General features: G+C 40.4%; 1 protein-coding gene across 9 annotated transcripts in view; it reads right to left on the reverse strand.

The window, feature by feature from the left end:
- Positions 1-16,721, reverse strand: part of PDE1C (phosphodiesterase 1C) — a 311,425-nt gene that overhangs the window by 61,255 nt on the left and 233,449 nt on the right. For all 9 annotated transcript variants that reach the window (XM_082755208.1, XM_082755210.1, XM_082755212.1 and 6 more), the window contains 3 exons: positions 12,078-12,194; positions 10,584-10,724; positions 1,007-1,107 (listed from right to left, as the gene is read on the reverse strand). In XM_082755208.1, the coding sequence (XP_082611334.1) occupies positions 1,007-1,107; positions 10,584-10,724; positions 12,078-12,194 (359 nt within the window). The remainder of the gene's footprint in view (positions 1-1,006; positions 1,108-10,583; positions 10,725-12,077; positions 12,195-16,721) is intronic.

The following is a 16,721-nucleotide window of genomic DNA, read 5'->3' on the forward strand; positions in this document are numbered from 1 at the left end:
TTTTAAGCTCCAGGGCATGGATCTGAATGGCTAAACCGATCTGAACACAAAGTGCTTGCTGGAAGTTAATGGCAACAGGAAGTGAATATGATTCGTTATAGTCCCCACCCAGTTCTGCTTCCCAGAGAGCCGTGTTAATTTTTGTCCCCTGACATTTCACACCCTCTGTTATTCAGTGTTAAAAAATTAAATTACCACTGTCCTTCCCTGAACTTTTCTGTAGTTATTTTCTATTTGGGAAATACAGCATATCTCTAATTCTTGCATGCATGAAGCTGTAAGTAGTAGAGTGAAGCTTATCCCAGAACAGAGACATAAACTTGTTTCAGAGTACCTAAGCTTTCCTGAGCATATGTGTGATCTAACCTAGCAACCTTTGCATACCTGGGGTACACAGCATGATTCATCTAACATACTCCAGCTATCTAATTTAGGGTAAGATGCAGTGCATGTTAGAAATATCCAACTGTGCAGTACCAGTCAAGGACATCTAGACAGTTTACTGTTGCAACCAGTTATTCTCTAGGAATTTACAAAGATTTTAAAATGAGTGCAATAACTGATTACCTGAAGAGGTAATAGTAAACATATCCCCTTCTGCAGGTATGGTTTTTCACTAAGTAATATTAGTATGCGTAGTGCTGGTGTTCACTGATGAACACAGATATCAGGGAACCCTTGAACTATAGTATCTCCTCTAAAACTACACCTCAATGAAAGACATCAGTCTGTACAGCAATCAGTCCTCAGCAACTTTACACAGAAGCATTTATGGACCTTTCTTTTTCCTGATTACTAGTACAGAACAATGCTCAGGAACCTAGAATACTCATTTTCAATTGAATGCTTGTAAGAGAAAATAAAATATTGCCTAAGGAAATGAACATTCCTCCTGAGCCACTTGAAGGCAAAGGCTTCTGCACTTTTCTGTGTGGCTATGCTGTTATTCTCCAGAAATTTCTCCTTCTATTTCACAACCCTTCATCATGATTTATGATGCCCTCACCGTGTCTGGATGTGAAAGTTGTTGGTAGTTCCCGTGTGTTCATAGTCATGGATAGCAGCTGCGAAGATCATAGCGAAGATCTCCAGCTCTGTCAGCCAGTGCTGAAAAGAAATTACAGAGCAATCAGATAAGCTGTCATTTTCCCAGGCATTAAGGCTTTTGTCTTTTAAGGCAAGTTATCCCCCGCTGACAGTCAATGCTGCACATCATTGCTTTTCCCCTGCAGCTTGCCAGCTATTTTAAAGCAAACCTCTCTGGCTGATTCACCAAAGCTGAACCAGTGTTTTTCCTGAAGCTTCATCTAAATAAACTGAACTTCAGCAAAATAGTTTCAGGAACTAATATGTCTTAAGACAAAGGCTTAAGACAGAATGAGGGAAAAGAGTTGCCCTTCTTAGATAGCGATGTGTAAGGATGAGAAGGAAAGGTCAATTTTTTTTCAAGAAAAAATGGATGATATATATACAGGTATGCACATACCACCAAGGTATATATTTGCAGCTCAGCTGACCTTTGCAACAGAGTCTCAAATACAGAAGAATGTCACTTATCTCCACTAACTAGAGGAGTCATTGTCAATCACTGAATCATGAGGAGGACACAGCCTCACAAGATGTACATCTTGTTATTTATTTATCATTCACAGAAACATCTGAGAAAGCCCTAAGGTTGTTTTTCTTTTTTTTTTTTTCTTTTTTTTTTTTTTTCCCTAATCACCTAGCTGAAGTCTTATTTTTCAATGCTATTGTCACTTTCATCTTGGATTTCTAAATGACTCAGATGCTTTTAATAATTTTTCTGAGTCAATCAATCTTTTTATTTCTGTTTTTCCACTGGTAACAATGCAAAGAGTGCTGTTAGGATCAAGTACCTCAGAGACAAAAGGCTCTAGATACTGTAGATGCTTTAAATATTTGTATGAAATGCTCCTACAATTTGGAGAAAACCCTTACCACAGTGGTTGCCAAACATTTTTGTAACAGCACACTATATTTTGACTAAAATTCACATAGGAACTGTCTTTTAATTCAAAGCCCATTAAAGGCAGAATTGTTTTGTAAATCCATTCTAGACATCTGCTGTAGCTCAGGGGCAACCCGATTAACCATATGCAGGGGAAACACAGATAACTGTGGGGCCCTGCACACACAGCTACCTGTCCAGCTCTTCTCCTGCCTTTCACAGCCATCTCTGCATAGCCATAGCAATCATAATATTTTCTCTCTCTTTTGTTTTGTTTTGTTTTGTTTTGTTTTCTTATTTGTCATCTTCATGCCTGAACAGCCCCAGCACCTCTGGGTATAGAGGTGCTATATGGGGCTATATATATATATATCTCATATATATATATGAGATAGCCCTAAACATCAATGGCTGTGCAGCTGGAGAATGAAGCTCGTCTCAGCTTTAAAGATCTCCTTATATTAAATGCGGTTTGAAGTTATTTTCCGGGTATTTTGCACAACGACACTGACCATCATCAAGGTAGGTCTTGACTTGCTTTTTACTTTTTTTTAATTGTTTTTGAGAAGTGTGAGGGTGAAGAGATCAAGAAATGAGCAGACAGAGAAACTAAACTACCTTCTCCTTTTTTATACAGATGGTCAAGAACAGGAACAAACAGTGCTGGTAGTGGAGAAATAACCATCATGCTTCTATTTTCAAGTGTGAATTGTGAATAAGGAATGCTTTACAGCTGATAGAACATGGTTTCAACTTTCAAGCACCAAACTTCTGAAAACTACACTGTGAAAAAAAAAAAAAAAAAAAAAAAAAAAACACATACACACACACAAAAAAACAACCTAGGGTTTCCAGGCTTCACACATAGATTTGAACTTCATTTTCTCAGCCGTGTTCTATCATTTTCCAAATGGAGATAGTCCACATGATAGACAAAAATCCAAAAATCAGGCAGAACCACTCATGGACTGGCAGAGCAAATCCACGTTAAGCAAGTAGAACCACTACAGGACACATACCCAGCTGGTCTAATGAATCCACTTCGGACCTTCTGGGCATCATCTGACAAGTCCCATTCCAGCAGGGTCTTATGACCCAAGCTTTAAAATGACACCAAGGCAATGAGCTCTGTGCTTCCTTCTGTCTCCTTCCTTAATCTCTTAAGGTACATAAAGGAAAAGTGCAAACTTGCATGCTCTATCAAAGCATCATTTGCTGAACAATATCAGGGTAATGTAAGTTTTCAATAGGATGTAATATACCTGAGGAGAAGTTTTAAGTATTTGAGGAAGGCAGCTCAGAATACAGACTGAGATTACGGTTGAAACCTGTGGCTAATTAAGTCTGGGAAAGCAGCACAAAGTCAAAATAGACTTGTAATATGAGAAAAAATAGCAGGCAAACAATTGGAAACTTTTAGTTCCTTTTTCCTGCTATAACCTTGTAAGAAAAAGCAAACAAGATGGCAAAGAGCCAGCAGAGAACGGAAGCAATTCCATCAAAGTTGTGATATTACCCTATACTAGTCTCTAATGGACTTCATCTTGCAGAACAGAGCACTACTGTTAAAGAACAAAGACATGGAGAATGATTGAGAAAGCAGCAGGATACTGTTACGGGTGAAGAGAGCGAGGAAATGTGAAAGGTTTTCATTTCTAAAGGGCTGACAAAATCAATCCAGAACAAAACCTTCAGTGACGATGGAAGGGTGGGGAGAAAGGCATGAAAGAACAAGTATCGGCTTCCAGAATGGGAACAAAAAAAAGTGTAATGAGGCATGATTGTCTTTCACAAACATATAATAGATATGAAGAATTAGCTACTCAGGGAAGTCATTGGCATGTAAACAAAAGGATCGATGCATGCAGAAAGAAAAAGGAAGAGGAAAGACTAGTGTTTCCAAATCTAACAAAATGAATGAAATGTATTGCCAAGAAAAAGCGGCAAAACAAACACAGCAGTAATTAGCCTATTTCCTTGCACTGAGTTTATGGTCCTTTGTTTCAAAGCATTTACCATTTTCAGAGCCCATAAGCTTATGATGATCTGCTTATTAACCACAGTAGTGCACAGGAGAGGAGGATCTCGCTTCCCTTTGGTACAAACAGATGTGACATAAATCCTGCCCTTCTGCAGTTTTACAGGTCTTCTGCATAGAATCACAGAATCACAGAATTTCTAGGTTGGAAGAGACCTCAAGATTATCGAGTCCAACCTCTGACCTAACAGTAACAGTCCCCACTAAACCATATCCCTACGCTCTACATCTAAACGTCTTTTGAAGACTTTGTGACTCCACCACTTCCCTGGGCAGCCTGTTCCAATGCCTAACAACCCTTTCAGTAAAGAAGTTCTTCCTAACATCTAACCTAAAACTCCCCTGGCGCAACTTAAGCCCATTCTCCCTCGTCCTGTCACCAGGCACGTGGGAGAACAGACCAACCCCCACCTCGCTACAGTCTCCCTTGAGGTACCTATAGAGAGCGATAAGGTCTCCCCTGAGCCTCCTCTTCTCCAGGCTGAACAAGCCCAGCTCCCTCAGCAGCTCCTCGTAGGACTTGTTCTCCAGGCCCCTCACCAGCTTCGTCGCCCTTCTCTGCACCCGCTCAAGCACCTCGATGTCCTTCTTGTAGCGAGGGGCCCAAAACTGAACACAGTAATTGAGGTGCGGCCTCACCAGAGCTGAGTACAGGGGGACAATCACCTCCCTAGCCCTGCTGGTCACACTGTTTCTGATACAAGCCAGGATGCTGTTGGCCTTCTTGGCCACCTGAGCACGCTGCTGGCTCATATTCAGCTGACTATCCACCATCACTCCCAGGTCCTTCTCTGCCTGGCAGCTCTCCAACCATTCCTCTCCCAGCCTGTAGCTCTGCTTGGGGTTATTGCGCCCCAGGTGCAGGACCCGGCACTTGGCCTTGTTGAACTTCATGTAGTTGACCTCAGCCCATCAGTGCAGCCTATCCAGATCCTCCTGCAGAGTTTTCCTACCCTCAAGCAGATCGACACACACGCCTAACTTGGTGTCATCTGCGAACTTACTGAGGGTGCACTCGATGCCCTCGTCCAGATCATCGATGAAGATATTAAAGAGGACCGGCCCCAGCACCAAGCCCTGGGGGACGCCACTAGTGACTGGCCTCCAACTGGACTTGACTCCATTCACCACGACTCTTTGGGCCCAGCTATCCAGCCAGTTTCTAACCCAACGAAGCGTGCGCCAGTCCAGGCCACGAGCAGCCAGTTTTTTGAGGAGAATGCTGTGGGAGACGGTGTCAAAAGCCTTGCTGAAGTCAAGGTAGACCACATCTACAGCCTTTCCCTCGTCCACCCAGCGCGTCACTTTGTCATAGAAGGAGATCAGGTTCATGAAGCAGGACCTGCCTTTCATAAACCCATGCTGACTGGGCCTGATCGTCTGCTTGCCCTGCAAGTGCTGTGTGATGAATCTCAGGAGGATCTGCTCCATGAGCTTCCCTGGCACTGAGGTCAAACTGACAGGCCTGTAGTTTCCCGGGTCTGCCCTCCGGCCCTTCTTGTAGATGGGCGTCACATTTGCTAGTCTCCTAGACTGCTTTCTCAGGGCTGTGTTGTGCTTCCAGGATATGTCAGGGAAGTTGAAGTCCCCCACGAGAACAAGTGCTGAAGATTTTGCAACTTCTGTCAGCTGCTTGTAGAATTCCTCATCTGTCTCCTCATCCTGGTTTGGCGGTCTATAGCAGACCCCAACCAGGACACTAGCTTTGTTGTCCCTGCCGATCTTAACCCAAAGGGACTCGACCTTGTCATTCCCAGCCTCGAGTTCTACAACATCGAAAGACTCTCTAATATAGAGAGCCACACTACCACCCCTTCTGTGCTGCCTGTCCCTTCTGAAGAGCTTATAGCCAGGCATTGCAGCACTCCAGTCATGAGACTGGTCCCACCACGTCTCCGTGATGGCAACCAAGTCGTAGCCTGCCTGCTGCACGATGGCTTCCAGCTCCTCCTGTTTGTTACCCATGCTGCGTGCATTGGTGTAGATGCACTTCAGCTGGGCCATTGCCTTATCCTCCAGCCTTGCCATTGTTCCCCCTGGCACAGCCCCAACAATCCTAGCTTCAGCCCCATCCCCCTTCCTACCTAGTTTAAAGCCCTCTCAATGAGCCCTGCCAGCTCCTGGCCCAGGATCCTTTTTCCCCTAAAGATAGGGACCCGTCTGCGGCCATCAGGCCAAGTGCTGAGTAAAGTGAACCCTTCTTAAGTAACTCTTGACAGTATCAAAGAAAGAATTGTCAGCTTTAACTTTTGCACCACATTTGTACCCACTTGAATCCACCTGTCTGTATTCACAAAAAAAAAATCATATGGTAATTCCTAATAACAATAAAGATTAATCAGAAAATAATACCAAATAAAATACTGATCACACCTGAACATCTGAGCTAAAGGAAAGCAGCTCTTGGAACTTGTTCCTACCATTCATGCTTCTGTAATAATACTCTAGGTGAAAAACATCAGACTAATTCCAAATTCATTATGTCTATGATGTCTATGTCTATGACGGAACCCAAAACATTCTCCTTTGCACGTCTAGCTATACCTAACTCATTCCAAGGCATCATCCTGAGCAAGAAAATAACAGGAAAACTACAGAGATTTCAGGCACTGCATGTGATTAGAAGGAAAGACGATTTTTACTTGAAAAGAAAGCAGATGAAAAAAAAAAAAAAAAAAAAAAAAGACTGGAACTAAATTGTTGTAAATAACATGAAACAGAAGAGAGGAAAATGAACAGTATAAAGACAAACCACACAATTGTTTCTTCCTTTTGACACTAGAACAAATGACTGCTAAGTAGACTCTAAGTTTGAAAAAAGGACTTTTTTACACTGTAAATAATAAGCTAAGAAGGCAAATGAGGGCATTGTTTCTATTTTATGTTTTTTTCTTTTACGATTTTTTTTAATGATCACCTTTTATGATTTTTTATTTGTTAAACCAAAGGCCCCAACATGGTTTCTGACATCAAAGTCTTAATTTCCAGACTGTCCAAATTCCTTGCATAGATATTGTGAAAGTGATGAACTGAATGACTGTTTACCCTAGGGGAAGGAGCAGATATTGATATGAGAAAATTCTGGAAAGAGGAAAATATCCCCTACCTTTCTTTAGCATGTATGAACACACTACATACATGTATGTTTGTAAAAAGTACAATCCTGCTGTGAGCAGGAGATTGGGATAGATGACCTCCAGAGCTCATTTCCAAACAACAGTAATCTACTCACATTGAGATGGGCTGTATCCTGTGGGGAGAAGGGAGAAGTAAGAGAAGTAAGAGGAGGAGGAGCAGGAAGAAGAAGAAGAAGACAAAGAAGAAGATGAAGACGAGGAAGAAGAAGAAGAAGATGAAGAATAAGAAGATGAAGAAGAAGAGGAAAAAAAAGAATTCTAGTAAGGGAAGCAAAGCTGAAATGTTATTGTTGGCTTGCAGTGTTGCAAGTCCCTTGTTCCTGGTAGCAGGAGAGTGCTTTCCTATTGTGCTACATTAGATGCTAAACCAAATGCGACATATTTGGCTGTGGGAACAACTAGTGCATGGGATTATTTCTGGGAAACAGCTGACAATTCACTACAGCCTCCAGAGTGCAACTCCACCATAACAGCCTGCATGGGATACTTATCTGCGTGTAGTTTATTACAGCAGGAATAAAAAAGCAAAGGGCTTAGTTCAGGCAAATGAGTCACTGACTTCAGTGCCAGCATTTACATACATTGCACACAATGCACACAAATTCTCGTTTCCTTTTTTTAGATGTAAATCTTGAATATGCACATTATTTGACCTCTGCAAATAATTTGGAGCATTGTTTCTTCTAAAATAGATGAAAAAAATGATTTAAAGATGTAAAAAAGGAAGCACTTTAATACTGAAGACTTCTTTTATATTTGTCAGTTCAAACCAAGCATCGCAACACCTGAAGACTTTGAAAAGCATGTGGACATAGGTAATTTACTGGACATAAGTAAACACATGACAGAACAAAAGACATAATCTAAAGGATGATAGGTTTGTGCACTTACCGCCACATTCAGATAAGGTTGGAAAACATTACAGAGAGGGTCGAAGAGAGATGTTTAACTTTTTTGTTTGTTTGTTTTATTTCTCTGTCAGACTGGAGACTGGGATGCACACAGCTGTTACTTTTGCTCTGACTTGCTCTAGCACTCAAACACCTGAATAGTTATTTCTGGAATTCCCTTTAAAGTCTACAAAATGCCTACATTATAGTGGCTTGTATAGCAGCCTTGGCTAAACAGTCCCCAGAAACTTTTTGCAAGATATGTTGCCACTGAGGTGCCATTAGGACATATTTAATGATGCTAATATTGCAAAAGGCCAGAAAATATTTTACATGACATACCTTCAGAATGATCTGTCTTTAATCTGGGATAACACCTTTGTTTCAGAGAAGCATTGTGTATAAAAGCAGAGGAAAAGCAAGTAGACTGAAATAGTTTAATCTTCATTAACTTTAAGAAAATATATTCTCCAATCTCCAAGAAGAAATTAGGTAAGAGAAGAGGCCATACTTCTTTCAAAAGTCTCCTCACTGCTATGAAAATGCACAACTATAGTACTGAATACATAGACTTCAATGAGCACTGAATAGAGTTCAATGGAGAATCAAAGTTATTTAACTCAAATTGTAATTGCAGTGAGTTATTCATTTAATAACTTGACTGAAGAAAAATAATCCAAGCCTTTAAAACAAGTAACCTAAATTTAAACCCAAGAAAAGAACAAATAATGTAATCCTGGGAAAACAAGAAGCTGGAGACCAGTGAACACCAAGAGAGGTGGTGTCAGGAAAACAAGTAATGAAATACAAGTTGGAAGTCAAAAGACTGGAACCAGTCAAGAAAAAGGGAGGCATTAGGATCACCTGTATCCATGAAAGGGCAAAGGCTGTGGGTCTGGCAGCACAGTCTGCACTGTCTACCTCAGTGGCAGCTGATAGCTCCACCCAGGCAAAGCTTCTGAGGGATGAGGCTGCATTGCAGACTTCTGACTGCTGGAAGTGCTTAGTTGTTTTTTGTTTGTTTGTTTGTTTGTTTGTTTTTGTTGTTTTGTTTTTGTTTTTGTTTGTTTGTTTGTTTGTTTGTTTGTTTTTTCCTTGGGGCAGGGGCAGGGACAGGCAGCAGACCTGCCTGCAAAAGGTGCGGAGGATCTCCAGCACCAGGTGGCCAAGCTGTAGAAGGCAGTGAGAAGGTGGCGCATTATCAGGGAGGCTGAGGAAGAGTTAAGACAGATGGATCCCAGCGCAGTCTGCAGTGAACCCACAGCCCATGGCCAAACAGCCCCAAACTCCCTCGGCAGCACTTACAAAAGGGAGGGGGACCAATAACACCACAGGGTGGAGGCTGGCTACAGCAAGGACCAGAGGGAGAAAGTCTTCCCCCAAAGCCTACGGTGCCCTTACAGACCTGCTTCACCCCTCTGCAGACTTAAAAGGAAAGACCCGCTGCAGAAGGGGTGGAGCTGAGTAAGGCCCAGTCTGCTCCCTGCAAAGTAACAACTAGTCCAGCTAAGAAAAGGCGAAGGGTGACAGTGGTAGGAGACTCTCTTCTGAGAGGTATGGAGACACCCATCTGCTGACCTGATCTGCTCTTGAGGGAAGTCTGCTGCTTACCAGGGGCTTGTATCAGGGATGTTACCAAGAGACTGCCAAGCCGTGTACAGCCTAAGGACTATTATCCACTGCTGCTGTTTCATGTGGGCACCAATAATGGAGCCAGAAGCAATCTGAGGAGTGTCAAGAGAGACTAAAGAGCCCAGGCAGCAGCAATAAGGGACTCAGAAGCATAGGTAATTTTTTTCAACAGTCCTCCTAGTCAAAGGGAAGGGAATTGAAAGTGCCAGTCGAATCTGGCAGATAATTGTGCAACTGGTGCCACAGACAGGGTTTCGGCTACTTAGACTATAGGACTTGCTTTGAGAAACCTGGTCTGCTGTGGGCTGATGGGATCCACCTGTCATAGGAGGGGAAGAGCATCTTCGGTCATAGGCTTGCCACGCTGATGAAGAGGGCTTTAAACTAGAGTTGCCATTCTTGTCAAATGTCAGCTATCCCTAGGTTTCTTTGTAAGCAAGTTCAGAGGGTTTTAGTGTAGGAATTGGATGGAGATCATCTTCTCTAAATACAGCTCTTGTCTACCCCAGGTAAGTGGAGTGAATTGTCCTTTGGAGGTTACTGCCTTGCTCCCTTAAGTAAGAAGAAAGCTTAGACAATTTGCTTCTTCGCAGTAAGTGAAATGAATCCCAACAAAATTGACTTGCCAGACTCACCCAGGCATCCACTCACTCACAGACTGTGGCAGACTGGAGAACTGAGCTTGGGTTTTTCTCCCATTCTCTCTCAGAACAGTTAAAAGAGTTATCCATATTCACACCCAACTTTTTTTTTTTTTTCTAAATAATCCTAATTCTCTACTTTTATTAGTAAAGCCATATCAAATGCAGTTTTTCTACAGTGCAAATGGGCTCCACTGTGGATAATCATAATCTATTTACTAAACAAAAACTGCTGTAATCTCATTACGTGTTCAGGATGCCAACTCCTGTACTTACCACTACGCCTGTCTTGAAAAGGAGGTAATGGACTGTCTGTGTCACATCCGCAGCATGCATTAGGTTGTGATAAGGATTTTTGTGTTTGCTGTACCCAACCTCCAGAGCTTCCACAAAGGACACCAGGGCAGAAATTGGGATCTGAGAAAAGTAGTACAGAATTAAAAATGAAATAAGCACCTGTAATTGCTAACATTTGGATGGAACTATTTTTATAAGAGGCCCCGAAGAGCAGTTTATACTTCACAAACAAATAGCATCCTAAAACATCTTAAATAGGCACTGGAGAGAGAAAGTGAATCAAGTTCACTTCCTCCAACTGGCTTTCCCATCCCTAATTATGTTATGGATGATGAATCATTCACACACATAAACACACACTGGTCAGTACACTATGCAGTGCCATTTGGAGTGCACATGCAGTACAAAAAGTAACAGAGTACTTGATTGATTGCGCCCAGAGAAATATTTCTGTTTAGGACACAGGTGTCTGTGTGTTCCCCTCACAACCCTCTGGTATGTATCACTGCTTTACTATTCACATTCCAGATTTTGCAATTAAATACATCATATAGTAAGTCAGAGATTCTCTATTAAGAAGAGTATCATTTATCAAACCTCTGATTTTTTGTTGCCAAATCCAGAGTGCCTATACTATGGGCTTGTCATACTTTTTGACTCCAGGAGTATAAACATACACACTAGAGAAAATTAAATTCAGGGGATTTCTATGGAGGAGACTACATAGGTGGTGTCAGCTGCATATATATGCAACTAGCAGCATGGATTCTCCAATGTTTTCCTCAAGCTGTAAGTACTACACTTTCATATTTCTATAGTTAGAGTTTCATAGTTATTTTCCTCTTGGATATGTATCATGGGCTGATGTAATTCTGACCAATCATCATCTTCAAACATTTCTCATCAGACATGGGTAGTTCATGAAGTACAGGAGTCAGAGAAATGTAAACATTTCCCAGTTAAAGCGAGTGGGACCTCCCAGAGAAAGTGTCAATGGAGGTAAGGTTAATGGAATATTTGGGTGGGGAGAATGGTAAAGATTTAAGAGCAATACTTCTGTGATCCAAATGTAAGCCTGTTCAAAGTTGGAGTAAAAGATATGTAGCATTTGAGACTAACAAGCCGTGCTCTCATTTTTTGTTTGCATGCTTGAGATTGCCAAGAGTCTCAGGAGAACGACACCATCATTACCACAGGATCAAGTGTAGTAGTTCCCCTAAATTTCATGGGGAAGCTGTTTGAAGCGTACCCACTACATGGTGTCCTATTGCAATCTACTTAAATAACATCTTGCCCTGGTTACTGAAAAAAAAAAGTTATACTAACCTTTTAGGGGAAACAGTGAACACAAAGCCTTCATATACACCTTCAAATACAGCTAAAATAATTGCATTCTGAATGGAACAAGCAGAATAAGAATGAAATTCAAGAAAATGCAAAATGGAAGAAGATACCCAACTTACAACTACTGACCTTGAAACGGTTGATCAGATCATAGCGTGTGAGAAGTTCATAGAAAATGAATTTCAGTGCATGATCCCCACTGGCATCATTTAATGCAAATACATCGAAGGACCACTTGTCTACATTCTGCAAGAATGAGTAGAAAAGACAGTTAATATGGTCATCCTTTTTACCATCACAGTTCAATTTCTATCACTTTATATCTATAAATGGTGGAGAGAGGGGATGTAAGTGTATAGCTTTTCTTTTTAAAATCTTTCTGTTTCATTTAACTAATGCAGAGTTTAATTTACTCATCAGTATTGTATGACTCATGTTTAAGAAGCTTCCATTCAGAACACTTATGTTGCTTGTTTATTCTAATCACAGTGATGCACCATATCAGAATTTCATCAGCAAAAGCCGAATGCAGAAAGAATCTTGTTTTGCTTTAGTAACTGAAACATTGGGATGGCCATAGTGTGGCATGGTCATATTTTCACCACTTGCTACACAGTTAACCAAAATAATAAATATCTGGAAGAACCATCTTGCTAGACTCAAAGAGTAACTTAGCTCCTTGAGATCTGAATATGAACCTTGTGATTATTGCAGCTTCAACTGCCCAAAGACAGCATTACTCTATTTTTTAATTTTTTTTTTTTTTAATTAGCTTTAAATTTTTATTTTTTTAAAGCTAAGTGAGTTCACTGGGGTTTTCAGAAAACTACAGAGCAGGAGAAAAATCACAGTAATGTTACATTAAGTGCTAATAATGATAGAAAAAAAATAACCTTTGTAACATGAAAGTAAATACCAAACTCCAGTTGGTAGAGTTCCAGTCAGCTGTAAATGATATAGTAATGCTGCAGGGTGGTCAGTCAAGAGATGGAGAAGGGAAAGTTCAATTCCCAGATTATAAAGCTAAGGAAAAGCTATAAGCTCATAGAGCTACCGTATAAAGTATAAACTTTCTTGCAGAAGGTTCAGTTCAATCTCAACTCTTAGGGAAGGCAGTGGGAGCTGACAACACTCATTCTCTGTTAAGATAAAGTATCTCAATCTCAGAATAGGATGTTCCTGAAACCCAATGAACCTCTCTCTCCTCCTCCTAGCAACAAAGAGTAAAGGTGTAGATGGAGTTATAGCTAGGGGAATGATATACACATCAACTCCACAGCTGCATCTGGCACAGGACCAGCTCTTGGTCTCTCTTTCCTGCTGAGAATTTAGATGTGCTTCCCACAGGGATGCATCCAAAAGACTCTCTCTAAACCACATATTAAAGATTGATATCTATAAATTAAAGTTTTCCTCCATTTTCAAACTGTTGCAAGTTAGCTCCCATTTCCTTTTGGCACTTTCACCAAGAAAGATGACTGCATTTCATATACATACATGTATATGCACAGCTGGCTCTCAGAGCACAAAATGGGGCTGTTAGATATAACATTGAACAGTGTTGAGGAATAGAGCCATCTGAAAATTTACAATCCTTTCTAGAAACATGAAAAATACTAAATTACACTTTTCTAACAAATTCTTAAAGCTCAACCCACCGTTGCTGTTTGTTGTCACGGTCAGTTCTCTCCTGTGTGGGCTGATCCTAACAACTTTGCTATCTACGTAGTGTTGATTATATAGAGCTGAGTATGCCTTTTGGGAAAGTACAGTCCAAGGAAAGGCTAATTTGTGTCATAAAGTGAGTGAATATCAAGGATGCTGTAGATTCAGCTCTGCTTTCATCAGAATTGTTCCATCTATCCCAGTAAATCATCCTCTGGTGGAGCAGTTGATTTCACAAGCTGTGTAGAGCCCACACAATGAAGACAGGGTCAGGCTTCTACAGAAATTGTTTGTGGCCCAAGTCACAGAACAGCAATCATAAATTGCATCTTTTCAACATTTCCAATAGGTGTTGGAGAGGGAAAATGGCCAAAAGAGGAATAAGTTCCACCAAGAAAGCAGGTTTTGAAGCCCTTTAACTATAAACTAGGAAATGAGCAAGAAAAAAAGTCCAAAGCATATACTCAGTCAACTTTCAATATTTTGCTGTTTTTTGAGTGTTTTTATTTCATAATCACTAATCTCAGGTAAGGGAGCAAATTAATTTAACACTTGCATATGTATAATAATTGACTTCTGGTTCCTTTGACATTGAATTTAATGACTCAACTATGCTGAAATAGAACTCATTGTAAGGCTATCTTATCTTGTAGAAAAAAAAGGTTTGTTTTTATGTATTTTTTGTAGCAAGAAATTTTTATCAACTTTTTCTTGTTTCTTTATTTATTTTTTCTTGTTTCTTGCAGCAGATGAAATGAACCAAATTGCAAAACAGGACATCAAAGTCGTTCTTTTACACTTAATAGTGGTTAACCAAATAGATGCTAAGTTTCACAGTAGCATTATTTAGATTTCATTGATGTAAAAATCCTTGTTCTCATTTAGTCAACAGAAGTTTTGCTATTGACAGTAATGACAGCAGCATTTTACCCTAAAGAACTAGGGGGAAAATTCTCTTAACAGAAGCATGAACGTGTTATACATTGCTTAGAGGCTTGCAGCAATACCAGCTAAACTTTGAAAAACAGCAGATTTTTGACCTTTAAAAAATTTAACACAGAATTGACCCATATATTGGGAAGAGATCTATAGATAAGCAGAACTTCACAGGCATTTTGTGCTGCAGGAGAAAAACCCTTTCTTCTCAGTAAAGAGAGGAGGAGAAGCAAGGGATGGGAAACTTCCTTTGCTACTCATTTCTAGGTCACTGGCCCTGTAGCCTCAGTTAAAGTGTCATAAGCTGCGCTTATGCTACCTATACTCACTGCAGTGTAACTACAGACCCAAGCTTATCTTATCTCGCAGTCCTGTGTCTTAAATATTTGGCCATTGTTCCATCTCTTGGGGGAACCTAGAGATAAAGTGAAACTCCAGTTCTTTGTAAATGTTCAGTTTTCTGCCTTTCCATCTGTCCTTAACCTTGGAGACTTGATCTGTCTTTATAAGCCAACAAGCAGATGCAGCAACAGATATCTTTTCAACATTACTGGTAGGCCTGACAATTTCTTGTAGCCACAGTCAAGATGATGTCTATATTGCAGATACCAAGTAATTTCAGACACTGTCACTTTGTAAGTGACAACAGTTTCTGTGTATATGCATATTAGCTAGCCAAGAAAATACTTCCAGGACAGCCTAGGCATCAGAAAAAGCTGAAACAACAACAACAACACACACACAAAAAAAATAAATCTAAAGCAGGTAAATATTTCAGCAGTTAGTTACTATTAAGTTCCATCTCTAGCACTACAGCAGATCACCAGAACTTGCCAGGTAAATGAACACACTTATTCACACATCTGCATGGCCAATATTCATTCAAATGCGATACAAATCTGATCATTCCTTTTATAGCACTACATCTTACATCACTACACCCATGTCATGCAGAAAAACAATTATCTATGGCAATACCAAAATCAGTATCTGAGATACATACACAGAGAGAAAGAGATGCTGTGGAACCAATTCAAATATTGCCTAACTTCTCACCCACTGAAAAAGGGAGAAAGAATATGCCTCAGACTTACATGGCTACCACTCCATCCACACTCTTTGCATAGGTTACAGTACTGCATTGTTTTATTAAAACCAACCTCGTTTTCACAAGCTGATTCCACAGCTTTGGTTTACTCAGTGCAGGCATCTTGTTGGTCACCACAGCAAAAAAGAAGAACACAAAATTCAAAAATAAACTTTTCAGTCCATGTTGTCTCAGCCCTTGTCCTTATTACTATAACTCTAAAGGGAATATTGATTATGGCAATATAGACCATCTGAAGAGATGCCTGTGGTACATCCTATACCATTTTTCATGCTTAAACCATTAACTCATTTTACAGAGCTCACCAAGCAGTCAGGTGGCTGTAAGTTTGGGGATTTTTTTCTTTAGTTGGCTGTACTGGACTGAAACAAGCAAGAAATATACCATTTCCCATTAAAGAAATGGGACTGAGAAATTTAAGATTAAGTATTATTTCAAAGACAGAACACTTCTCAAAAACAAGTAATTCTTATTTCAACCATGTCTGTTACCTACCCCAAAGCCATCCAGGCAGAGACATGTTCTCAAAATAGTTTAAAAAAATATATACATCCTAGAGTGCACAGTAGCCAAGCAGGCATTATTTCACCCTGAGCAAAATTAGTCAATGCTTTTGTTGTTATTGATGTGTCTTAACTTACTCTAGCTTAATCAGTTCACTCTAGCTTAATCAGTTCTGTTTATCATCCTTAATAACTTAAAAACAGAGAAAGGGGAGAGGGCTTAAGTGACGTTTATGTCAGCTGACAGTAGCTGCCAGGTCTTGGACCGTCTTGTTACTCAGGAAAAGAGGTACCACTATAGATGTGTTCCCCCATAATCTGGCTATGAGGTGTAGTTCTAAAACAAGACTTTAGATCCCATTTGCAGGAGTGAAGCTAACACTTGTAAATCTGCAGTTGGAAAAAGGTGTGAATAAATGCTACAATTTTGTACATGAAGGTCATCATTCTTGTTGCACTCAGTGGACCTTTGTGATTGCTCCATTATCTTTTGATCAGCTGTACTGTCCAAAAATAAATGGATTCGGTACCCTAACTGTAGGTCTTTCCTGTGTAGAGTAG

The sequence above is a fragment of the Aythya marila genome (genome assembly GCF_965140915.1).
Source record: "Aythya marila genome assembly, chromosome: 2".
NCBI lineage: Eukaryota > Metazoa > Chordata > Aves > Anseriformes > Anatidae > Aythya > Aythya marila.